Source organism: Vicugna pacos, chromosome 5, assembly GCF_048564905.1.
Source record: "Vicugna pacos chromosome 5, VicPac4, whole genome shotgun sequence".
In the NCBI taxonomy this organism is placed as follows: Eukaryota; Metazoa; Chordata; class Mammalia; order Artiodactyla; family Camelidae; genus Vicugna; species Vicugna pacos.
In genome coordinates this window covers 43,006,428-43,034,207 of record NC_132991.1, presented here as the reverse complement: position 1 = coordinate 43,034,207, position 27,780 = coordinate 43,006,428, and the positions used below count along the sequence as shown (strand labels likewise).

Genomic DNA, 27,780 nt, shown 5'->3' with positions numbered 1-27,780 from the left:
AATCTTTTGCACAGTATTTTGTATATCTCTGGCAGTCAGCAAATAAAGAATAATAACAATAAATTATGCATAGTACAAAGGAAAAAAACTAGACTTAAGTCCACATTCTAAATAATTCTAAAGGTGGAAAAAAATTTAGGTGTTGATTTTGTAGAGGTAGAGAAGATTCCCTCCTTACATTTCAAATTCCTTGCTAAACAGAACCTTAATGTACACTGTCTGTTACACTATAGGGCCATAAGAGACATTTCATTCCACAGAATGATTCTGATCTATACCCAGTGTTGATGCTACCAGAAGAAAAAATTGACTACAAAGACATTTCACCTTTTACCAAATCACCATTGATAAGGAGTGATTATGTGTCAACCCCACTGATTCAACTCTAAACATACATAAGATTTTTCTTGACCATTAATCACTGGGTAGGGGTGTAGTTGGGGTTAGGAATAAGAATTTACCTATTATGTGTCAGTCCACATAACAAGGGACTCCATTCTTGCTTACTACACCCTGAAACAGTGATTACTTGGTCATTTCTGTGGATTTAATCAGACATTATACACACAAACGCACCCGTGGGACCGCATAGCACTTGGAAGATTACCCACTATTTCCCATTTGTTAAGATCTGGATCATATTTCTCAATGCTCTGAAGATATGTTCCCTTTGAGTAGGAGTAGCCCCCAGTGACATAAATACATCCATTCATGATGACAGCACCACACTCCATCCTCCTCTCCATCATAGGAGCAATCTCTCTCCATTCGTTTTGTTCAGGGTCATAGCATTCTGTGATGGTAGTTTGTCCACCAACTAGATAGAGCTTATTTTCAAATGGAATTGAACACAATCCATATTCTATTAAAAAGAAAAAAGCACATTTTTATTAGGATAAAAAACAAAAGGGATACCTTAAGATGACAATCAATGCTTTACAATTTAGCAAACAAAAATAGAGTAGTTGTGACATTTTGATTCCAGCACACACTACCGCAGCACTGAACCTTGGAATCCACTCCCATCAGACGCAGATTATCTGCTCCTGCCATTGTCTTTCAGGTTACCCTTTGCAGGATGCTAGAGAGGAACTCAGACCACTACCCTTCTGGGAATTTCCCAGCACAGACACCCTTCACTCTACACCAAGTGTAACAGCTGGGAGCAGCAGAGTCCCTCCGACATGAAGCCATCCTAAGTAACTGGTGTAGGTTCCTTCGGGTCTCAGCCGCTATCCCTGTAACCAGGATCTGCTGCCACAGGTGCTGTGCAGATTACCTTGCTTGCCTCTTTCACACTGCTGGTCAAGTTAAGGACACAAGAAGTAAGAGAAACAAACCAGTTCATTGGGGAAACTGTAGTCTGTGATCTTAAGAAGCTGTGACAGGTGCCCAAAGGCAGCGGGCTGCCGTGTGAGGTCTGTGTTCTGGGGCTGGAGTCCTCCCCTTGAGGGTGAGCCTTCAGGCTGTTTTATTTTTTTCTATTTTATCTGCCCCTCCATATCCAAACCTGTTGGCCCTTCAAGGCACCAGGTTCTTTGGCAACTTCACTACCTCTCCCTCCTCCTAGGGCTGTGACTAGGGTGAGGCACGAAGAGGCTCTTACTCTCCGAGTGACCCCTCCAACTTTGTGCTTCAAGCGTCTCACTTGCCTCATCCTAGCCCCTCATTCTAACTCACTCCTAGCCTGTGAGCTCCTTCTCTGGGAATATCAGCCATAAGATTACATTTAATACATCTAGCCACAGACCTGAATAAAGAACAGGATTTGTCCGTGGCACAATATTACAGTAAATAAATGAAGATTTAGCTTGCCATTGCTGAGTTGTTCCTTCTGTCTGGAAGTCTCTCCTTTTCCCAGGTCTTGGCACAGCTGCCTCCTTCTTGTTATTCAGGTCTCATCTTACTGTCACCTCCTCAGACAGGCCTTCCCGGATCATCCACCCTGAAGGACCTGGCCAGGCATCTCTACCACATCATCCTATTTTAAGTCTCTCCACAGCTCTTCTTGCAATCTGATGTGTTCTGTGTTTACTGTCTCTCGTTTAACCCCTTCTAACAGTGCAGGAATTGGGTCCCCACTGGAGGATGGCAAGTATCTAGCACCTTGTAAGGACTCAATAAATGCTTGTTGCATCAATGAGTGAACTGTACCTTGTCCCCTCTGTGTCCAATTATGCGCTCCTATTACTTTGTGGAAGAAAAGTTTTTAAGTCCTTCTTTAGAAAGAAAGAATGTACAATCAGAAATGTGATTTCCCCTTTATTTAAGTATGACAAATTCTTATCAGCAAAGTTCTTGCTATTTAGGTTTCAAAGCCTAAGGAAACGTCTGAGAAGATGGGTATTTCTGCTTTGAGTCTACCTACTGTCACTTTCAAGTTTCTGACATCCCAGAAAATAAGGATTCTCCTACCTCTGAAAAACTTCCAGTTATATACAAGCAGAATTTTTATAGGATTTAGCTGTTTTGAGTACTTATGATACATTGTTTATATATATTTATATAAATTATATGAATCATTCCATCAAATGGTTATTATGAAAATTAATGATTCAAATATTTTATAAGTTGGTATTTGTGATTCAACAATGAACTTACTAGGCTTTTCTTAAATAACTGAAAGGTTACAAAAGTCCTCAATTTGTGACTCTTACATTAAAAGAGGTATCTCAATCTTTCTATAGCAGTAAAAGGTTTAAAATAAAGTGATTCCTGGGCTCTCTCTTCGGTTCCATTGAGCTATGTGTCTATTTTTTTGTGCCAGTACCATGCTGTTTTGATTACTGTAGCTTTGTAGTACAGTCCAAAGTCAGGATTCATGATTCCTCAAGCTCTGTTCTTTCTCAAGATTGTTTTGGCTATTTGGGGGCCTTTTGTGTTTCCATACAAAATTTTAAATTATTTGTTCTAGTTCTGTGAAAAATGCCCTTGGTATTTTGATAGGAATTCCACTGAATCTGCAGATGGCCTTCGTCTTTTTAACAATATTAATTCTTCCAATCCATAAACACAGTATATCTTTCCATCTGTTGGTGTTATCTTCAATTTCTTTCATCAGTGGCTTATAGTTTTCCATGTACAGGTCTTTTACCTCCTTAGGTAGGTTTATTCCTGGGTATTTTATTCTTTTTGATGCAGCAGTAAATGGAACTGTTTCCTTAATTTCTCTTTCTGATATTTTGTTGTTAGTGTATAGAAATGCACAGATTTCTGTATATTAATGTTGTATCCTTATGGTTAATTTGTCTATGACAAAGGAGGCAAGAATATACAATGGAGAAAAGACAGTCTCTTCTGTAAGTGGTGCTTGGAAAACCAGACAGCTACACGTAAAAGAATGAAATTAGAACATTTTCTCACATAATATACAAAAATAAACTGAAATGGATTAAAAACCTAAATGTAAGATCAGAAACCATAAAACTCCTAGAAGAAAACAGGCAGAACACCCTTTGACATAAATTATAGCAATATTTTTTGGATCTGTCTCCTAGAGCAAAGGAAATAAAAGCAAAAATAAATAAACAGGACTTAATTAAACTTAAAAGGTTTTACACAGCAGAGGAAACCATCAACAAAACAGAAAGACAACCTACTGAATGGGAGAAAGTATGTATTAATAATATGACCGATAAGGGCTTAATATCCAAAATATATAAACAGCTCATACAACTCAGTATCGAAAAAAATAAACAACCTGATTAAAAATGGGCAGAAGACTTGAATAGACATTTTCCCAAAGAGGACAGATGGCCAACAGGCACATGAAAAGATGCTCAACATGGTTAATCATCAAAGAAATGCACATTAAAAAACCACAATGAACTATCACCTCACACCTGTCAGAATGGCTATCATCAAAAAGACCATAAACAACAAATGTTGGTGAGGATATGGAGAAAAGGGAACCCTCATACAATGTTAGTAGGGATGTAAATTGGTGCAGCCACTATGGAAAACAGTATGGTGGTTTCTCAAAAAACTAAAAATAGAACTACCATATGACCCAGCAATTCCACTCCTGGGTATACATCCAAAAACAAACAAACAAACAAAAACACTATTCAAAAAGATACATGCACGCCAATGTTCATAGCAGCATTATTTACAATTGCCAAGGTATGGAAGCAACCTAAATGTCCATCAACGGATGAATGGATAAAGAAGATGTAATATATATACAATGGAATGCTACCCAGGCATAAAAAAGAATGAAATTTTGCCATCTGCAGCAACATGGATGGACATGGAGGGTAGTACGGTAACTGAAGTAAGTCAGACAGAGAAAGACAAATAATGTATGGTGTTACTTATATGTGGAATCTAAAAAATAAACTAGTGAATATAGCAAAAAGGAAATAGACTCACAGATCTAGAGAAAAAACTAGTGGTTACCAGTGGGGAGAGGGAAGAGGGAAGGGGCAAAGAGGGGTAGGGGACTTAGAGGTACAAACTATTATGTATAAAATAAATAGGCTACAAGGATATACTGTACAACACAGGGAATAGAGTCAGTATTTTATAATAACTGTAAAGAGAGTAAACTCTAAAAATTGTAAATCACTATGTTGTACACCTATAGCCTATATAATATTGTATATTAACTATATCTCAATTTTAAAAAGTATAAAAATAAAGTGATTCCTCGTTTTCCCCTTGTTATCCAAATACAACACATCACAGTATAGCTGATGGAAACTTCCTCAGCTGTAACTGCCTTTTTTCTTGTTGGTCACCCTATGAAGCTAGTGAGGCTAAGGGACTGTGTCTTGCTTCTTGAGCTCCTGGCACTGCAAATAGCACGTAAGAAGCACTCGGCAAATATCTGTTAGACAAATGAATGAATGAACAATTTCAAACCAAGCATGAGAATGGCACCATCTGTCCTGGCTCAATAAGTTTACACACAAATATTAACTATAAATAGATGGCAGCCTCTATTCAGTGTTACATGAGTGGCAGGAACAAAGCCACACAGGGATTCAGAGACAACCACGATATTTTCAGGTATTCAACATCCACTGAAGTGCTTTGAGATTTTTACCTAAGATTTTTTCTCACTGAAAAGACCCGTATAGCTTATCTAATCTAACTTCCTTATTCCGCTGGAAAATAAGACCCAAGAGCTTAAGCCCAAGATTAGGTAAGTAAATAAATGGCAGAACCAGGAGAGAATGCTCTCCTCATGGGACACAGCTCTCTATGGTTTTTCTCCTTTTTCACTTACTACTTCCTGGTTCTTCACTCTCTCTTCTTCCTCAGCTCATCCTTTAACTACTGCTGTTTTCCAAGATTCTGCCCACAGCTGTACTGTTGGTCCCACCCTCCCAAGGCATCTCATGTAACCCCCACACAGCCATCATCTCTAAGCAAACAACTCCCTGATCTCCGTATTTAGCCACATTCTTCCTCCTGAGCTGCAGAAGCACACTTCCCTTTGCTTGCTGGACAGCGCTTCTGGGCTATCTAGTTAGCCCTTCACACTTAACTACAAAAATGAGCTCAGCATCTCTCGCCTTCTCATTTCTTATTGGTTGCTTCTTCAGTGCTCCCAGTCAACCAGCCAGAGACCCAGGAATGACTGTCAACTCTGTCCTTGCCCTCATCTCCTATGTCCAATCAGACAAGGGAGTGATCACTACCATCCAAGCAATGTTGAACCTAAACATCCGCCCATCTTCTATTCCTACCTCTTCAGGCTTTCAGCATTTCTCACCTGGTTTATTACAACAGTTTTAGCAGACCTCCCTGCTGTCTATCTTTTTCCCAGCTCTCTCAAGGGAGCTCTTTTCTTAAAACTAGAACTGATCACACATCATCCTCTTGCTCTGAAAACTTTCGGAGTTCATTTTTAAAATTCCCCAGACTGCCATTCAAAGTTATGATATGCTTTTCAACTGAACTCTCCCATCCAGTCTCTCATTCTACCCTCTTACATCTCATTTACATATTTGTACTCCCAGGAACTGGAATAAACCTAGAATTCTCCCTTCTGCCTTCCTTCATTGGCTAACTTTCTGCAAGAACACCCTTCCTTAATTCTAGCCATTCTTTAATGCCTAACTTACAACAACCTACTTCTGGAAGCCTTCTAAGACTGCCAGATTTCTCTAATTAGACTGAAGCGCTCTCTGCCCTCAATATCAACAGCACTTATTTGTAAGATTGTCTTGTATTCCTGTTATATATGTGTATTTACTACTAAATTCTGAGTCCCTGTGGCAGTAAAATTAATCATCAATGGGTTTTACATAATAACTAGAATGGTATCTTTCCCAAGGTAAGGTCTCAAGAAATGTTATCTTGAATTTAGTGGAATTACAGTCCCCTGCTTTTCAACTATACAAAGCTACCCTGGTCAGGAGGGAGGGTGTAGCTCAGGGGTAGAGCACGTGCTTAGCATGCATGAGGTCCTGGGTACAATCCCCAGTATCTCCACTGAAAAAAAAAAGCTACCACCCCTAAAAGTATTAAGAAAAAAATAACATTTATATTACCTTTTAAAAATAAATAATCCTTTCTTTGCGGTCTAAGGTACTTATCTACAAGGCAGACTCAAGACTGACGTTTTTACATTCCTCAGGAGGTGCTCTTAAAATGCCTACAAAGCATACCTGCCTATAATTCAGAGGATGTAGATCCAAATGCCTCCAAGGACCAAAGAGATAACAGACTACCTGAATGAAACAGGCTAGGGGTAAGAAAAACAACAGCACAGCCCCCCTTAGTCTGTAATGTGATGAGAGATGAGAATGAAAGAGGCTGGTGAAACGGAGCATACAAGCCTCATCTAAAGGGAACAGCCCCAACTTGGCCCCAGTGATTGCTTCCAAGAAGGAATATGGTCCAAGGTTGCCAGATCTTGCAATCTTTCTAAAGGCCAAAAATCATGAATTTTTATTTGAAATCTCCTGAATTTTAAATATTGGTGACAAGCCAGTTAAAAAATATTTTGAACACTGTGAGAGCCAAACAGAAGATACCAGGCAGGGTGCTCATTTAATACCTTTGTTTCCCACATTATGTCAGGAAAATGTCCAATGTAAATCAAAATGCTACAAATGGAATTCTATGTTACCATGATTTATATTGTAATTTAGTATTCATTTCTGATTGATTTTTCAATTTGCCATGGCTTTTCATACTTTGGCTTAAGTTACACTGCATTTTAAACTCTCTTTCAAGCAGTTAACAAGCTGTATCAAATTTAGGTATGTTATGAGACATTTATTTTTAAAGGAACCCCTTTATGAAATATGTTTAAATCTGTAATGTAAATAATTGCCCTCTAATTTGTTAATCTGACTTTTCATATGTTAGCTTTTCTTTGTAAAGATAAGTCAGAGTGGTATAGAACTCACAAGGTTAACATGAGGATCAAATGAAGTAACAGTGTAGGTGTTAAGAGCATGGGCTCCCAGCCAGACTGCCTGGATTTGAACCTCACAACAAGCACTGGCTTGCTGACTTGGGGCAACTGATTTACTCTCTCTGTGTCTCAGTGACCTATAAAATAAGATGGTAGTAGTACCTAGCTCAGAGGATTGCTGTGAGGTTTAAATAGATTAAGACATGTGAAAGTATTGGAATAGTTAGTGCCTGGCATATACTCACTGAATAAATGTTAGCTACTACAAGCATTCCTCAGAGATACTGTGGATTCAGTTCTAGACCACCACAATACAGTAAATATCACGATAAAGTGTCACACAAATTTCTTGGTTTTCCAGTGCATATAAAATTTATGTTTACACTATACTGTATTAAGTGTGCAATAGCATTATGTCTAAAAAACCCAATGTACCTACCTTAATTTAAAAATATTTTATTGCTAAAAAATAACAATTCAATTACAATAGAGTATCAAAGATCGTTGATCATAGATCACCATAACAAATATAATAATGATGAAAACATGTGAAATACTGCAAGAATTACCAAAATATGACACAAAATGAGCAAATGCTGTTGGAAAAATAGCACCAACAGACTTAACACAGGGTTACCGCAAACCTTCAATTTGTATAAGATGCAATATTTGCAAAGCACGATAAAATGGGGTATGCTTATACTTGGTATGACTGTTACTATTATTTTCCATTGTAACTTAATTGGTCATAACAAAAAGTTGTGGGGAGTCTGGGATAATACCTCTAAACTACTAGGAGACAGAAGGCTACCTGATACCTTCAGAGCCAGGACAGCATGTGGCTGAAGTCTCTTCTTATGCAAATTCCACGGTATATGGAGACACAGCCCTAGGTTCAGGTGTGCTCCCCGTGAACTGTGAGATGACATATATGACTCATGATGGAACTAGCTGCACTAGTCAAAAGTAGGAGAGCCTACACCCTTAAAGAGAGGCAAACTGCTTACTGGTTATAGCACAGGTTAACACAGCCAAACTGCCTACCTTGGAATCCTGATCCACCACTCCCAAACTGTGAGACTCTGGCAAAGTTACCCTTTCTAAGCCTCCATTTTCAAACATGTAAAACACGGATAAACGATACTTACGCACAGGGTTGTAGTTAGATTTAAGGTAATATTACATGCAAAGTGCTTAATCAGTTCCAGACCCGTGGAGAGTGCTCAAGAAGGTTAGTTATTACTATTACTCTCAGATGGTTCAAGCTTGTGAATTTCAATTATGCTCTCCAGAAACTCACATAGAAGCCTGATGCTATATGGGAAATGCTTCAAAGTAGTATGGCGATACACTGACCTGGATCTTTCCTAATGAACAAATCTTAACCATACGGCATACCTGTAACAGGCTAATGCTTCTCCCTGAGCTCTTCACAAAGAGACAAGTCAAAGAACAAAGGACACCACAGAAGGCAGGTCATTCCTTGTGGGCAGACAACATGATCCCTTGATGACTGAAATTAAGGCCAACATCCAGCCCTGCACATCACAGGAGTAAGTGCTTAATAGTTATTGAAACCCAGAAAGAACACGTTCCTGAAAGAAATCATCTCCTGCTGAACTGAATCAACATGTATACTTCCCAACTATTTGATAGACTTTTTTTAACTGTTGATAAAAACTGTGTTTTATATAATGCATGTAGTAAATGAAAGAAAGCACAAAACAAAGAAATAAGAAACACACACAAAAAGAATCTAAGTAAAAAAGATTTAAGAAGAAACTAACACTTTTAACCACCCAGGCTCAAAATACATGTCACGTAAACACATCAAGGAAAGTATCTGTAGACATTACTTAATTGGAATAAGCTAATTGTGACTACTGTTAGGTGGACATTTTAATATTTTGAGCCTTTTAATTATACCCATGTGTAGTCTACTATAAATTGGGCACTTTCTACTTCCAGCCCATTTTTAGCCATCTCTTATGCAGATATGCCGCATCACAACATGTACTATTTGAGACAGTATCTTGTTACCTGGATGTGGACTGGAGGTGATGAGGCTCCATTCGTTGATATCTGAATTGTAGCTCTGGACCCTGTCATAGGTGCAGCTTCCTCTGTATCCGCAGTGGCCACCAATGACGTAGATAACTTCATGTAAGACACAGGCAGTAGCATTTCCCACGCCTGTGTGTTAATTAAAATCACATCTTCAGATTGGTCTTTCATTCTGTTGTGTAATGAGTATCGGGCTAAGTTTATCATTGCTTCTGTTATTATTGATAGCAGCTGCAAGGCATTGTGCCAGGTGCTATGAAGGATAGAAGAATAAAATAAAAAGGCTCCCTGCACTTTTTTAAAAGAGGGTGAGACATTTACACAAATAATGAGAACACAGGGTACAGACCTCCTGTGAACACAGAGCCAGGAGACATTGCTTTGACTAGGGGAATCACGGCAGAAGGTGGGAGAATTTGACCTGGGCAAAGGAAGCTCTTTGGCAGGTAGAGGAGAGGGGAGCCTCCTATGCAGAGGGAAAGGCAAGCACTAAGGCTTACTGGGCACTGCCAAGTAGCCCAGTTTGACGCCAGTGCACAGGCAGGGCAGGTGGCACACCTGAGGCTGTTGTGTGGGAACGAAAGCTGACGTGGCAAATTGAAGCCACGTGGCAAAGGATCCTGATGCCCAACTAAGAAATGTGGACTCAATTCAGCAGGACGTTTAAGGATTTTCATGAGACTACAGAAGTAGAAGGCCAAGAGTAGGAAAGAGCTAGGTCCTGGCCCAGGTGGAAGTACCGAGGGCCTGATTTACAAGGGGCCTCGGGTCCAGAGGGAAGGGCACGGGGGGCACGGAGGCAAGAGACACAGGAGAAACAAGCCTTGATGACCGACTGCATCAAAGACAAAGAAGACTTATTCTGGGGTCCTGAGCTCGGAAAACTGTAAAACACTGATACCACAGAAAAATAGGAAGGAAATGGGTTTAGCAGGGAAAGAAGCAGCGAGGAAGAAAGATGAGGAGGCTCATTTTAGTTGAAAATGCCAGTTCAATCTTTCAACTATCTTTTTACTTAGCACCATTACATGCCAGGTGCAGTTTAATTTCCCAGGGCATCTCTACTCCAAAACAAAAGTAGGCTCATTAGCAGGGCAGTTATGATGGGTGGAGGGGGGAGTTAGGAGTTCCCAGCCAAGTATTTATTTCTTCTCTGTACATCCCTAAACTAAAAAAGGAAATGAATTTGAAGTTTGACTCTACCCAATTTAGGTGCTCATTACCAGGGAAAGTTGCTAGTTCACTTCATAACTACAAAATAAAACAAATTGGAGAACACAGTGTTATTGTTTCTACAGAAAAATGGGAAACAAAGTTCAGCATGAGACCACCCATCAGAACCAGCACTAGCCCAAAATGCACATAACTGACAAAAGTGTTACCCTTTCCTGGGATGATCAGATACAATCAGAAATCAAAACATCAAGTTAAAAGAATAAAACTCTGGAGTTTCAGACCCAGCTGGGAGATGGGGAAGGACTTCAGCTTACGAGAGTCTTCCCTTCCATTCAAGGCTAAGACAAGAACACATGTGGATTTCAGTCCTCAGAGAAACATACTCTAAACTATAAAACCACTGAAACTGTGATCTTATCATTAAGAAACAGAGGCAGAAATACATCCAGGTTTCTAATAGCTACTGAAATATTTGAACTTTCTTTGTTTCCTTTGTAGGAAAGGAGTCAGGACATTCAGAGCCACCCTGGGGAAGGGACCGGGAATTAATAAGTAGGGGACTGAGCTAAGGGAGAGTCAAAAACCACAGCAACAACAGCACCGGGCGCTAAGCCACTTTCTCCCACCCTACCGACTACTGCTGAAGCTTCGGGCATGCAGGAGAGAGGTCATAATAGAATATGAAAGACATTTGTGCCCTATCAAAGCTGACATGTTCTTCTATAAGGACATTCATGACCATAATGCCTAACACTTACTGAGTGCTTACTCTGTGCCAGGCACTGTTCTAAGCGCTTCACATGCATAAATTCATTTAATATTACTCCTAGGACTCTAAGCTATGTAATATTGTCATCCCCATTGCACAGCTGGCAAAACTAGGGCACAGGAAGATCAAACCACATGCCTAAGCTCACCAGCAAGTAAGTGGAGAATGGGGATTTGGACCCAGAAGTTTGGCTTCAGAAGCAGCAGTGTGCCTGATCACAAGACCATGCTGCCTCTCAGGCTTCCTGTTCTCCTCCAAGGATCACACCAGGTCAGATTCCCAGACCAGGTCAGATTCCCACACCCTCACTAGCATTTAAAAAGAAACAGAAAGGCCTGGGAAGAAACATTTGGGATAAAATGACACAAATTTGGTAACAACCTACCAGTTGTTTGTGTGCAACTCCCCAGTACCATTGAATAAATGTAAAATAAATGAGATTCCAGTTTAACTTTTTTTCCAGTTGGAGGGAAGGAGAGCAAGGCTAACCTGGTACCAAATCCCACAGAAAATAGTGTTAATCAGATAGATACTGAGATCCAACCGTGTGTATGCCTGTGTGGGCTACATGGGGAGAGGGGTTCTCCCCCTCTCCTTTACCGGAGACAAGACTCGAATCACAAAGAGCAGAGGCTGTGTATCTCTAGTTTTTGAGAAAATGTAATTTGTTACACCCTACAGAGACCAAACCTTTTAAGGTTTTACTGAAAGACCTTTTAAAAGAGATGATCAGATAGTGGGAGGATAAAAAAGCTGAATGTATAAAAGCAGAATCAAAAAGGTTCAATTTCAAGAGTAAGCCAAAAATGAAAAATTACATGAATAAAGCTACCCAGCTTTCTCTCTTCATTTAGCCTTTGATTTAAATATAAATTCTTAGGACTCAAAGCAAGATGTAGATTCAAAACAGGTTGTAGAGTAAGTAGAATGAATTATACTGTTTTCTTAGAGCAATAATATTTCTTTGCTAGCCTGAGCAGCTTACACTAATCACATAACTCAATCAAGTTGGAGACTGCTATACTGTATTTTTACTTAGAACATTCTGTACATTATTTGTATAGTCCACTGTAGTTCCTGGGTAGCATTCCAAAGTGATAATTCCTTTTTTAAAGTTATTGCAAGAGAAGTGAGATCCTTGGCCTAACCTCAAACATCTGAAAAATATAGAATAAACATAATCTGCACTTACCTTTAATCATATTTGCAATAGGAATCCACTTCTCCTTTAATGGATCATAGAACTCGGCCTCTTCTGCTGGAGCCCCTTTCCTGTAACCACCTAAAGCATAGACACAGCCACCCAAGGTGACTGCGCAGTGGTAGTACCTGGCATTGAGCATTGGCAAACCTTCTGTCCATTCATCACTTTCACTGTTATATATCCACACTGTGTCAAGAGCCTCTATGTTATCTGTCCTGTAACCCCCAGTTACATAAATGTTGGGTCCCAAACATGTAACACCATAGCTCTCCCTAGTATAATCCGGTATTTCTGCTCCTTGGATCCAAACATTTGTCAAAGGATCCCATATGTGAACCTCTGATAAAGGATGCCAGTAATAGCCTCCAATGATATACATCGTAGCTGTGGACCTCTGGGAAATCTCTTTATGCATGGGATTCAAAGCATTGTATATTAGAGATCGTATCTTATTTTCTGTTAATAGGCAGCTTCTTTGAAGACCTAAGGCTGTTTTTAAATACACTGGATCTATATCTATGTTGACATAGCTTAGTAGATTATATAGGCATTCAATTCGATTTTCTACATCGTGAGCAGTCCACTTAATAACTGGCTCTATAATAGCTTCTTCTTTCCAAACACTGAGATTCTTTCTGGACAAGATAAAGAGAAATTTTTCAAGACTGATTTCCAGAAATTCTTCTTGTTGCCACACTTCCTTAAACCTTGAGCACAGAATTCTTCGAGATTCCTTCTCTAGTTCTGGACACACATGAAATTCTGCAAACGAGTGCATTCCAATACAATTATCAATATCCAGGTGCCTTACCAAAAACTGCTCACAAGCTTTCTTTACTGAAAGGAACTGTAGCAGATCTGCTGCTTCAAGCAGGCTTTGAACATTTCTTTTAGTTATTTCAATTTGGGAAGTGTATGCATAATTTACAAGGCCTTCCAAAATATCATGGTGGATGCCAGAGATTTTTATTTTATTTTTAAATTTTTCTTTCATGTCAGCTGTGAACATTGCCTTAAAATAATTGCTGCAAGCAGCTAAAACAACTCGGTGACAATGGAAGATTATGCCTGAAGGACACTGAAGGGTAATATCAGTAAATAATCCATCCAAGTAAAATGTTCTGAATGCATCCAGAAAATCCACTGGATGAGCTGAATCCTTGAAAAGGTAAATATAATCTTCTTGTCCTTTCAGAGCCATGGCTGCAATAAACATGAAACAAACGTATTTTCAATTTTGCATATTACATCAGATAATCAATGCTAAATACTCCTGTCATTATAATAACTGGTTAGCACCGAATGGACTCCAAAACTAGACTAAGTTCAGCACACTAAGCCACAAATGCAAAATGTGGATAGGCTACTTCGTGATTTACATGATGGTCAATTTACATTCAGGGTAGCTCAGAAACTGAAATGAGGCCCCCATATGGTTCCTTTCGAGAAGAAATAGTGATTTGCTACCCCATTCACACAATCTCCGCAATCCGCCCCAAGCTGGCGGTCCTGGAGAGATCCCACACTTGGCAAACCAAGTGTCCGAAGGGTCATCTCAATCGAGGCAGGACATTGGCCGTCTCGGCTCGGCCCTAATTGAACTTTTTTCCCTAGCTCCGTCTCCTTTCCAAGTCGCATCGAGATGCCAGGAAAAGGATGATCGAAATATAGTAGAACAGAAGAAATCTCGTAAAAGGGAAACGCTGTGCCTTTCTTATTACGGAAGGACAGAAAGGAAAGCGGCCTGACGTTGGCCCCTCCATCCCCGTGCCCCTTCCTCCCGCTGCTGCAGGGGTTTCCGCGCGCCCGGAGGCCGGGCTCCGGACCCGCGTTCCCGCCCCAAGACCGCCCCACCTGGGGGCCTGGCGCGGGGACTCGCCTCGAGGGTGCCGCGCACCGCCCGCTGGGCCGGGTGCCCGCGTCCCACTGCCCCAGGACGCCGCACAGGTGTGGAGAGGGCGCCACGGACCGCCCCGCGCTCCGCCCGGCCCGCCGCCCGCGAGGCCATTGTCTCCGAGCCTCTGCCGCGGGCGGGCTCGGGAGGCAGCGGGGCCTCGTGCTCCCCTGTCCGGCCCCGCTCGCTCCCCGCCAGCTAGCCTCGGGCGGCGGGCCCGCCCCGCACCTACCTCCGGCGGCAGCTCCGGGACGCGGCGCGGTCCCGCGGGCTAGCGGCGAGCGGGGGCGGGGGCGCCTCCCGACCCTCTGACCATCTTTGGAAGAGGCGCGGCGGAGACTGCCTGCTAGTGCAGCTCCAGCCCACAAGCAGCTCCTATTTTGGTGCCCCGGCTGCTCCCCGCCTCCAGCCGAACAGCCCCCCGCGCGGCTGGGGCGCGGGGCCACTCGCGGGAACTCCGGGGTGGCAGGGCCGCGCTGCGGGCAGGGGCGGGGTGGGCGGCGGGCACGCGGCTGCGGCCCCTCCCCGGCGGTTCCTCCCGCAGCAGGTAGGACAACTTCCCCAAGGGTTCCGCCCGCGCCTAGCTTTCCCCCTGCTCCTTGGACCTGTCCCCCCGACCCTACCCTACACACAAATACACCTGACTATTTTCTCTCCAGACAAACTCTGAGTCCTGAATTGAGACCTTATATAGGGGCTGGGAGGGGGTTGCCCTTTTCCCCTCCATGAGTCGCTCTCCGCAGCCTAGGCCCTTATGGTGAGGAGGAATGAGGGAAGGGGGTGGGGTAGAGAATGCAGCAAACCTAAAGGTCTAAGGTTGAGGTTGTTTTCAAAATGCCAGAAGTAGCTGCCGCTTTCCCACGAACTCCATCCCCTGTCCCCTACAGGGCACTCAGAAGGGAGCCCCTGGGGCTAATTTGTACACTGTGGGTTAACTTGGAGGTTTGAGAAAAACTGGGAGCAGCCAGGGCCAAGGACTCAGGTTACAGTATTTAGAGCAGAGTAGCTGGAAGGAGCAGCCTTAAGTCTTTCTTCCTGGAGTCTGCCAGTCCAGTCACATAAAGACGTCCATATGCATGAGACACCAGAAAGTTAAATTTTCTTGTCCCAACAAAATCCAATACCAAATATTTTCATTTATCATTCATTCATCTGCAAGATTTTATTGAGTGACTGCTAGGAATACGCACTGGTAACAGTGTAGTGAAAGATGGTCCATAGCTTTCATGGAGTTTACAGTCTAGCCTCCTTGAGGGAGGAAGCACACCAGGATGAAAGGACCACCAGAGGACCAGTGTGTTTGTCAGCATACGGTCCGAGAGACAAGAATATACAAACGTACAACAGCCAGACTGTATATGACAACTGAACTCTGAACCACACAAGAAGCCCAGAAAGCCAAACCACAACTTCTGCAGCAATTGGACCAGAACAGTCAGAGACTGCCAACTTCCTTACTTTTACCCTTGCTTCCAACTTGGGACCAATCAGAGAATGCCAAATATGCTTCCCAAAGCAATCACATAAAACATCCCCTGATTCTAGTAGCTGGACTCCAGCTTTCCCAAGCCAACAACCCCTTCCCCCTTTTCCCACTTTTACAAAGCTTTCCCACTTCCCTACCTGCCTTTGAGCCTATGCCAAAGGCAAGTGATAGTGGCTGACTCTCTTGCTGTAGCAAGATCTGAATAAATATCATCAGTTTGTTCTCATCTGGGTAGCTTTAATTTCACATGTCAGGCCATTTCAATTGAATTATGTAGGATGCTGGTTATATAGCACCCCACAAACACCACCACAGTCCAGACTTCTACGAGGTGGAGACCTAGGAATCTGCATTCTAATCAAGGGCATCAGGGGATTCATTTGCACAATTAGAAGAATGTATGTTGGACCCCAAATGTAAGGAAGATGGGGGGGGAGGATATAGCTCAGTGTAGAGTGCACGCTTAGCATGCATGAGGTCCCAGGTTCCACCCCCGGTACCTCCATTAAAAAAAAGAAAGAAAAATGAAAGGTTTAGTATCTCAACATCTGGTAAACAGTTTAGTAGAGAATAAAAGTATATGAGATTTTGTTGCAGGCTTAAGATTCTTCTCTGCCACTTATCTATCATGTGGCATAACTAAACTTCTCTGATCCTTAGTTTTCTGACCTGTAACACAGAAAATATCCGTACTTTCTCAACCTAAGGTTATTGTAAAGATAAAACAAAATTATGAAAGTGAAAGCACTTAGGTATATAAATGTTAACGATTATAACGAAAGGGTATTTACACTTAATTCTCCATCGCAACCTCAATTTGGAAAGTAGTATCTTATTGACATTTCATCAAAAATTATGAACTTTGTAGTTAACTGTAATTACAGTTTGTCCTTCATAACAGAGAGTGATGTTATTGTTGGTGTTGTCATTCGAGGACATGATTGTGACTGACTGAAGACGGGGCATTCTTTCCATGGTTATCACTGAAGTGTGGAGGTGGCTGTTTGTGGCTATGATGCCAAGTTTGATGTATAGTAAATACAGGCTCTGCCTAACTCAGAGGAGGGGCTTCTAGAATCACAATGGTATGTAATAAACGATTCTTGAATTCACTATATTGTTATTTCAGATTGCTGAAGAGACCAATTTAAACTTTTGCTTCCATTGCCTGATGTTCCCTTGTTGTGAATTACTGTTTAAAACTGTGTATCAGCTATATGTCAGTTATATCTAAAAAAAACTCCCAAAAGTATATATTAGACTGCTTCAACCTGCCAAGAGAGGAGCAGTTCCTCTTATCAAAGAGACCATTGCAAATGCTAATAGATTCAATACACTCAGAAACATATAATTAGCATTCATAAGTTAAATAAATTAATGACACTGTTCAAGAAAACAAATGTGCCATCTGTGAAACCAAGTCATAGGGAAATAAAGAGCCACCATGGAGATGAGAGATAAACAACTCTTGGCAGACACTGAGCTTAGCATTCAAGGCTTTTTGACATCACATTGCACTTTTCAAAAGACAACTGGTTTCTAAAAATAACAATTTCATTTATTGTTTTTACTTTACTAGTACCTCTTTCCACTAACTATTGCGATGTCATTAAATGTTCAATACGCTAATTATGATGTTATCAGTGTGTGTAAATGTGCCAGTGTGCAGAGAGAATTTTGTATACTTCATTTAACATACTGGATTAAACAAGTTGATGTTAAGTGAAAAAATAGTAGGTATAATTTATAACACCACCACATAGGGCTATGTAAATTGTGCACTGCACAATGCCAGGTCATTCCACCAAGTAGAGTGCCAGGTGAACACTGTCTCTGGAGTTGTATACAAACTGCAGAGGTATATGTGGCTGCCCTGGAGTTGCTGTGTCTTAGCAAAGCCTTTTTGGTATGCTTCCTGGAAAAGAGGAAAGTGAACATTCTAATGGCTGGCTAACAAGTGCTTTTGCAAGCCAAAAGGTTTCCAATCCCTTGTTTTCAACAACAGTCAAAGAGCACTTTTGACAAATAACTTGGAAAGAATCCATGAAATGAATGGCCCTGCTATAATAAAATTCCTCTCATTTCCATCTAGTTGTCTATGGGAACACATTTTCTCAGGGATTACATCTATAGAAATGATAAACAAGAATATCACTGATACTAAATTCTGTCTCATGTGACCAGAAAGCAATACTCAACCAAGGTTATTTGGTCTAAATGAAAATAAAATAGCCCAATTCATCAGATTGAAAGAATTTTTGATAAATTTTTACTTTTGATTTAATTTAAACATATTTATGTTGTTTGGTCAATTATAATAATAATTGTAATGTTAATCAGCCTAGAAATTTTTTACCACTTAAGAATCAAGGACATAAAACAATTAAAAATTTATGTACATTTTTATTGCAGAGAAGCTTAAGAGGTGATAATGAAAGATTTTCAAGTATAAAAATATACAGACAATTCTTTCTTTGAATGTTTCCAATATACATGAATTTCCAGTTACCACCATCTAGTGAAATAACACCAATCCCCCAAACAGGGTCTTGAGTTCAATTACTATGTTATATTAACTGTGAGTAATTGCATAAAATACAAATTTCACCCTCTAACTCTTCAGTCCACAAATCACTACATAAATACCAGATGAGCATCATAATCAGTGACCAATCATGTCTTTTCTTTCAAAGCCCTTGGTGATTGGTCACTGTGCATCTGTTACTCAGTTCACACAAGAAAGCAAAGCTTGTAAGTTCTCTTACCTCCTGTCTGCCAGTGATAAATCTATGTGGTGTTTTACAAAAATAGATGACTGAAAGAGGGCATTGGCCAACAAAAATGAAAATGTAGCAAAGAATTAAAAGTGATAATGCCAAAAGTGAAATTTTCGTTGAATGTAATGAGGTTCTAAGGAATAGCTGACCATGGGAACACTGACACTGCCAGTAGTGGAGAGATGCTGGATATGCGGCCAGCTGAACTTGGCGACTCATGTGAGGATAGTTGTTGACAAACAGAAGGAAGATATCCTAGTAAAAGTGATGCTGGCAAAAGATTTCATATTAAAGGAATTCTTGGCAACACTTCTCAATATTGGAAATGCAAAGGAAAAATGTTGGAAGCTGATCCCAAACTTAGAAGGCAGTATGACAATTCACTAAGGCATAGAAAGATGACTGCTCTATATTGTAAATTATAGCACAAAAGGAAGCTGAGAACTGTTTACTCTGGATAAGGTTTTTAAAAAGAAATATAATACATTAATTTCCAATGTTTCTAATAGCAGTGTAGTAAGTAAATATTGGTCTTACTGTTTTTTTGTTTTCCTGTACACTTATAGCTGACACTAAGAGTTTTTAAAGTTCTGACAAAAAAAATTTAAAGGTCACAGGACAATCACAATTGTTCCTACTGATTACTAAGATTACTTTGCATGGAAATCTTGCACAGTCATTTTTATGCAAGGACTGCCTGTATTTTCAGTAGGACAACACTCTCTGGGAGAAGTCCAATGTAAATATGAGCTCAAAAAAAATAAGATAACAATTTCCCACTATTGGACAACTTGTTTGTGTATTTTTAAATGAATGATGCTAGGTTTCAAATTACAATTGTTAGCTTTTACTACATAAATTTAAAAGAGTTATTTAAAAGCTTATTAAAAAGGCACTATTTACAATATTTTAGAAATTACAACCTTGGCAAATGTTTAAACTTATAACGGAAAGTTTTCAAAATCAATCTGACAATGTGGAAGTGAGGATATATGTTACTTTTGGAGTACTTGTTCAAAAAATAGGTTTATTCTCAAAGTAGGAACTAGCTTACTACTCTTTGGAAGAGGGTCATTTAAAAGATAGTAATTTACTGAGAATATATTTTTGGGTGCCATGGTTAAAGCTAAATTCCAGATAAAATTAATACAAGGCAGGAGATAATAAATTAGGACCTTTTTCAATTACAAAAAAAAAAAGAAAAACAATTTTTCTGGCTGGAAAAAGAATAAAAGAACATTAGCTCAAATCAATCAAGATAGACTGATACTCTTACATAAGTTAGAGATGAAAACTTTCCAGTGACTTCCTGTCTCATTCACTAAAAGCCAAAGTACTTAAAATGGCCTCCTGCCACCCCCACATCCATCCCTGCTTCTGCCCTCACCAGGAATAGTGCTGCCTCCGGGCCTTACTACTAGCTATTCCTTTTGCCTGCACTGCTCTTCCTCGCCCCTCCGCACTGCTACAGGACCCACTCACTCACCTCCACTGGGTTTTTGCTCAAATACCAACTTCCCAGAGAGGCCTTCTTTTAACAATCTATTTAATAGGATCTCCGTACTCCACCCAATATTCCCTATCCCCCTTCCCTGCTTTATTTTAATTTGTAATACTTATTACCATCTATAATATTACATATTTTGCTTATTTTTAAGTTTATGGTGGGATTTCTCCCCCTAGAATATAAACTCCACGAAACCAGAGATTTTGTCTGTTTTGTTCGTAGTATTTCTCCAGTTCATTTCCGTATTCCTAGAACAGGGTCTGCCACATAACAGATACTCAGTAAATGTCGCAAAAGTGAAAACAAGAGTGCACTAAAAGTAAGACTTTTAGAACTTTCTTCAAAAACTTGCTCAAGGGCTCACCGTTCTCTAAGAAATTATATAAATGAGTTAATCCACAGACACTGCCCTCCTGAAGCATATGATGTAAAGTTTTGTGCTTTTTTTCATCTTCAAATTCAAAGCATCTGGTTTATCTATCCCTTCCTTTTCATTGCCTCTGACAGAATTCTTATCAGGTCTTCATCACTTGGCTTACTGCAAGATTCTTCTGTGTCAGTCTCTCTCCTGTCCTCTCAAGCTGTACCTTACCTTTTATCCTCCCCAAACACCACTTTCTTGACATCATTTCCCTTCACTTGCTCTTAGGGCTACCTGGAAAAAATTCAAACTCCACTGATTAGCTTTCAAACCTGTCCATAAACTGGCCACATTCCACTTAACAAAGCTTTATTCTCCTACTCCCCATTTTAAACCCTAAACTTCATCAGGCTGGCCACATTCTACCTCATGAATACGCTCTGCTTACACTCACTTTGGTTCACAATATTCCCTACATCTGGGAAGCTCTGTCAAGTCCTTTCCATATCTCCAAATCCTTTTCATCCTTTCAAGTGTAGATCACAGTGTACCTCCTTCAGAAAGCTTCTCTTAAAGCACATTTAATCAATTGACCAAGTACAAAACACAATACTGTATGGTCATCTAGTTGTTCCTTGACTTAAGTATTTCGTTTATGCTACTACTAAGATGCTTCATGAAGTCTATTTGGAAATTATGAACTACATATGTACATGTCCCACCTCTTCAGTCACATTGTAAATTCTCTGAAGGGCATCATTCTTTGTAAGATATAGTCCTACACTTCTTTTACTTCCACAGGCTTTTGTTTTGATTTGGTTTCTTGCACACAGTAGACCCCAAAAATATTTGTTTACTGTAGTATTTTTATCCTCCAAAATTGTTCAATAGGATATTTTTTCTGGATTTAAACCTGAAAAGGGCCAAGTTATTAATAAATCTCTGAAAGAATATGCACTCATACTGAGCTGAGGATAATAAAATATTGCATGGACCAAGCTGTGAAAATAGTAGAGATTTTGGTATGTAATAAAATGCAGACAATGATTCTAGAGGGGCAGAAAAAAATGTGAATGAGCAAGTTTTCCAGTTGGCACTGATTATAAAATCCTATGCAGCAAGTGGTATTTAGTTTAATTGTAAATATTTTTACTAGTTGTTTAGATATATTACTGAAAATTTATTGTTTGAATATAAAGGACAAACTAATTTTTTTAACTATGTAACATCTTCCATAAACAATGGGAGTTTCCAAGAATTTTTGTGTCAGGAAATACTTTTGTTAATATTTTGTTTCCATATGAACCATCATCACACAGACAGCAGTTTGTATGACATAAACAAATAAGACAGATTTAGCATTTGGCTTAGAATACATTATTGCATATGCCCTTATAGAGCACATCGAAAAATCTGTTTACAACAGAACTATCACATTGTCCATCTGAAAAAGAAGCCCATCAGGCAGCACAAAATGATACCGTGTTAGCTAAAAGATTTAAGGCAATTAATAATTATTTATATATTCCCTACAACTGGTCTCATCTGAAGATGTGCTGTGGGGCTATTAGGTCAGTAAAGCACTCGTTCTCTCATCTTATGAAGAAAAGCATACCTGATAATAGGGGTAGGGAAGTGGTTACAAATCCCAGTCCTACTCACACTATTAATAGAGCTACTCTACCTGGTCTGGTGCCTGCCTGCAGTTGCCCTATTGATATATCAGCTGTCCCTTGGAAGCAGCTTATGAGACCACAAAGGAAAATTTCTAACTCTCCTTCAGGGCTAGTATAAAACAGAAGCTAAAAAATTTAAATGCTGTAAAAGTAATGTGTATCAGAGGGAACATTTTTTAAAAGTAGAACAAAGATGTAATTATAACCTGTACTATTAAAAGACTACACTTGCACTACAAACGCAGATTTAAACTAACAGATTTATGCCACAGTACATATAGTACTTGGACAGGAAAAGAAGCCTAATATGTACTAATACATGAAGGAGGTGACTGAGCTGGACATCAAAAATATTTATTAAACACTCAGGTGGTGATTATGGTGTGACAAGGCTTGGTGATATGGAGATTACTACATGGGAAATATTCTGGATCTGTGGCTTTAAGAGTAGCAGGATTCCTTATGTACAATTGCTATATCTTCACTTGATCCACAAATAAAAGATATGGACTTTTAAGCATTAAGTAAGTCATTCTCAAAAAGGGATTATTTTATTTCCCAGGAGACATTTGGCAATGTCTAGAGATGTTCTTGGTTGTCACAACTTGCAGGGAGGAGTGGCACTGGCATCCAGTGAGTAGAAGTCAGGGATGCTTCTAAATATCCCATAACGCATAGGAAACACCCACTCCTGCCCCTGACCCCCAGCAAGAAATTATACAGCCCAAAATGCCTATAGTGCCGGAAGTCAAGAAAGCCTACAATAAGTCATTTGCTATGCCAGGTCCCACTCTAGCAGTTTATTTCTGTGTCTAGTAATTCCTCTTTGGTGATCAAGTGCCTAGGAGCTGGGGTAGGCTATCCTGTGGCAGATAAGCCTGCACATCATGATGCTTGGCTGCTCCTTTAGAGTGGACAGGTTGGACTCACTTTTAGGGGTTGAATTGACTTTTAGATTATTTTTATGGCACCCAGACTTGACCTATAAGCCAGTAAAGATTGCTTTCTGGGTTTTATTGTTTTTATAGGAAATGGTGCTAGACTCGGCAGGTGTGGTAATCAAGAGGCATCTAAGTATTTGACATATTTTATCTCTGTGTTAGAAAAGGAGAATCTCAAGTCCCACCCCAAACCTATGAAAAACAATTTGCATTTTAACATGATCCCAAGAAGCACTGCTTTACAATACATTGAGGAAAAAAGGAAGAGAGAAGAAAGACAATGCTTAATAGAGCAAAATGAGATAATCAATGTCTTGTTCCTTGAATATAGTACTGTGTCTCTCTAGTTCAGGGACAATCTTGAAGGTCAGAGAGGACTGTGAGTAGGTCAGAGGAGAGTCATGAAAATAAAAATTCATTTCTAAGGATCAGATAAAGAAATCACAGTTATCTAGCCTAAAGACAAGAAAACTAAGCAACATGAAGACTTCAAACCTGCGACCTATTAATATGCTGAAAATCAGCAAGGCCGACCCCAAAATGGTTCTGTGATAAAATAAAAACCTCCTTCTGAAGGCCTTAAAATAGGGTGAGTTAATTTTATTCAGAGGATAGACTTAAAAATTGCCTTGTAGCTAAACCTACAGAGCACTTAAATTCATAATGGTAGCAGAATTACAGAATTTTAGAACTGGAAGGTACTTAGGGATAAAACTCAGTCTGGTTATTTTATAGAAAATAAAATGAACTCCAAGAAGCAAAATAATTCACCAAAGTCATATAGCTAATTAGCAGTTAGAGCTAGGACTAGAATTCAGATCTCTTGACTAAACATTACCTAGTTTTGAAGAATTCTTTTATTACTTAGTTCTGTGACCTCACCAAGCTTGTTTTCTCATATAGAAAATTGGAATAATATTTCTATTTTGAAAGATTTTTCAGGTAAAACAAGTTTATACTTACTTACATTATGCATGTAGTAATGCTTACACCTTCCTAACACAGCAACCACGTCACACTTCAATACTGTCCTCTTGTTTTACTTCATGAGTTCTTTAAAGGACAGAGATCTTCCTTTCTTCCCTCTCTTCCTCCCTCTCAATTCTTCCTTAATTTTATTTACACTTCATTCCATTTAAAGTGCAAAAAAAGCGAATTTAAATTAAAAATCTTAAATTTAAAGAATATTTATTAATATAGGTCAATTCTTATGCTATAATTTTGTGACAAAAGCAATATAACAATTATAAGAATAATCCATCTGTGTCAAAGAGCACATATATATATGTATACATCTATATGCATATATACACAGACACACACACACACACATACACAAACACACTTCGAGAAAATTATGAAAGGATTTGGTATATGGTGACATTATGGTCAATCAGTTTGTAAACGTCACCCAAGCAGTGAAGAAGTATTGGGCCTTTGGACAGTAAGCAGCCCTTGGCAAAGCTTTTATCTGGAAGTTGCTGGAGAAGGTATGGGCACAGATCTGGCTTCATGGTTATCTGTGCAGTCAGAAGAGCATTGGTTAAATGCTCTGCTGTCTTCAAATTCTTAATAATCTTTGAACAAGAAGTGCTGCATTTGTACTGTGCTCCGGGTCTCAGAAATTACGTGCAGTCAGTTCTGTCTGAGCAGCGCAGCCCTGGCCATTCACTGGTAGGTGATACTGGGTGTGCTCTATCTCCCAGGAGGTCTTGATTTCTTTAACACTTTTTTTAAAGTACAGTTATAAAAATTTAGAAAACAGATTAGCAGAAAACTTAAGCCACTCCTAAAACTCTCAAAGGCAGGGACATTTTCATGAGCTTCTCTTCATACATCACAATGTTCTCTGTCTAGTCAGAATAAAGAATGATTTGTTACTTTATAGTATGAATTGCCAAACACCTAGTTACAAAAAAGGTGTGCATATGAAAATTAGACTACTATTCCTTAAGAGATGGGATTAGCTATTGTATTAGTTTTTTACTGCTATGTAACAAGTCACTACAATTTAGCAGTTTAAAACAACACAAAGATATGTCACAGTATCTGCAGGTCAGAAGTCTGGGCATGGTGTGACTGGGTTCTCTGCTCAGGCTCTCACCAGGCTGAAATCAAGGTGCCAACCTGGGCTGTGTTTCTCATCTGGGGCTCAGAATCCTCTTCCAAGCTCACATGCCTGGTGGTAGAATTCATTTCCTTGCAGTTAATGTTAGGATTGCGGTCCCTGTTTGTTTGCTGGCTGTCAGCCAGGGGCTGCTCTCCGCTCTAGAGGCTGTCCGCATTCCTTACTATGTCCCTTCCTCCAGCTTTAAACCAGCCATGGTATGTTGAATCTTTCTTGCACTTCGAATCACTGACTTCCTTTTCCGCTACCAGCCAGGAAAAGTCTCTGCTTTTAAAGGGCTCGTGTGTTTGGGTCAGGTCCACCTGGACAATCTCTAGTTTAAAGTCAATTGTGCCATAAAACATAACCTAATCATGGTAGTAAAATACATCAAATTCACATACTGGGGATTATGCTTGGCATGTACACCAGGGAGTGGGGAATCTCAGGGACCATTTTAGAATTCAGTCTACCATGGCTATCCAGTGAAGAACAGGAGGTTCCTCTATTTCTCTATCCTATTATGACTTCAGTAGCCTTTTTCGATTTACATTTTTAACTCTACCATCTCTATTTGATAAGTTCACCTTTCAGCATAGTAAAGCTGGCCATGAAGACTTTGCTTATCTTTGAGGGAAACACAGAGATTCTTTTGTTTTCAAAGGGAAAATTTTAGAGAACAAGAGTCTTATATTTTAAAAAGCCTAGTTAATTTATATCAATAGATTTGTTTCATTAAATCTAACAATCTAATGAGAGAATAAATCACATGTTTAATTTAGATGTTTATATTTTAAAATGAAGATTGAGTCTAGATTATCTAGAAATAATCAAGCATAAGATTTAGAAAAGATTAACATAAAACAAACAATATTTGTCACAAATATGGCAATATTAGTATCTTCCATGTATGAAGTACTCAGAAACATAGATAAGCAGAACACAAGACCCTACAGATGAATAAGCAAAGGACATGTCCAGACATTTAAAAAGAGGAAACAGAACTAATTTAAACCTGGACTTCAGTGATCTAACACTGAGTGTGCAGTATGTGTGTGAGGTGCTGGCATACAGGACCGAGCAGGGCTCCTATTCAGCCACAGGCCCTGTTATGTTTGTGGCCAGCATCCATTCTTCTGTTTGGTGCTTCTGTTTTGACTGGTTGGTGCCTAATCCCTGGAACCCATGAATGTCACCTTATAAGGAAAACAGGTCTTTGTAGATGTAAGTTAAGGATCTTGAGATGGGGAGATGGTCCTGGATTATCCAGATAGGCCCTAAATGCAATGACAAATGTCCCTGTAAGAAAGGGGCAGAGAGATATTTGATATAGACAGAAAAGAAGAAAGCAATGTGACCACAAAGGCAGAGATTGGGATGATGCAGCCACTAGCCAAAGAATGCTGGCAGCCACCAGAAGCTAGAAGAGACAAAGAACAGATTCTCCCCTAGAGTCTTTAATGGAGGGTGGCCCTGCTGATACCTTGATTTCAGCCTAGTGAAACTGTTTTGGATCTTTGGTCTCCAGAACTGAGAAAGAAAATATTTCTGTTTTAAGCCACCCAGGTTGTGTTAATTTGTTACAATAGCCACAATAAACTAACAGAATGTCTAATTCAGTAAACCTTCACAACAATGTTAGGGGAGGAAGGAACTATTATTATCTCCATTTAATAGAGAAGAAAATTGAGGTGTTGAGAGACTAGTAATTTACCCAACGCAGGCCTAGAACTCAAGTTCAGGTCTTTCTAACCTAGAGCAGAGTTTTTTATTACCATGTTGCATTAGAAATTAAAATTGAGATATTACGACTTCTGCTTCTGGAGGGATTGGGATCGGACTAATCCTCCCACTGTAAATAATAAGAAACTGGGCAAAATATATAAAATAACAGTTTCCAAGCATTGGACAAGAGGCAGTGCAGGACTGCGATCCATGAGAGAAGGGAAACAAATGAAGTGAGCCTGATAATTGCCTGTATTTCTGCCTGGAGACACTTTCAGCCTGAGGTACAGCAGGTGGAATCCCAAGCAGAGCATGGTAGTCTCACTGAATTGAACAGATGGAGATAAGTTTGAGGAGGCAGAACTGGCTGCAATTCGTAGGGCAGAGTACCAGACAGGAAGGAGCTAAATGGAGAGAGCTCCAGAAATCTGTAAGAGGGGAGTTCCCCTTGAGTCTGTGATTAGATAGTAAGCCACACATGCATAGGGTGAAACACCAAAGTATGGGCAAAAAGTGACCCCAAGAACCATAAACAATTCCCAGAGTTCACATGGAGCTGTAAGATATTTGAGTTCCAGTTAAAGCCAGAGAAGCACTGGTTTTTATACACTGGGGAACAAAGAAGGAAAGTGAAAGAACAATGCTTACGTTAAAAAGGCAAAGGGAAAAAAAAAGACGGATAGCTGGAAGGACAGACAGATATGTAATAAAACAGACAGTA

At 39.8% G+C, this 27,780-nt stretch overlaps 1 protein-coding gene across 4 annotated transcripts in view; it reads right to left on the bottom strand.

Moving 5' to 3' along the window:
- Positions 1-506: 506 nt before the first annotated feature.
- KLHL23 (kelch like family member 23) overlaps positions 507-27,780 on the bottom strand; it is a 30,886-nt gene continuing 3,612 nt past the window's right edge. Inside the window, exons 1-4 of one of the 4 annotated variants that reach the window (XM_072961110.1) lie at positions 14,712-15,091; positions 12,574-13,788; positions 9,413-9,565; positions 507-862 (exon numbers count right to left, since the gene is read on the bottom strand). In XM_072961110.1, coding sequence (XP_072817211.1) covers positions 552-862; positions 9,413-9,565; positions 12,574-13,786 — 1,677 coding nt within the window. In that variant the 5' untranslated portion in view covers positions 13,787-13,788; positions 14,712-15,091 and the 3' untranslated portion in view covers positions 507-551. Of the gene's footprint in view, positions 863-9,412; positions 9,566-12,573; positions 13,802-14,464; positions 14,677-14,711; positions 15,092-27,780 lie in introns of those variants that run through there. The other 3 variants (XM_006213967.4, XM_072961109.1, XM_072961108.1) reach the window with 3 other exon arrangements.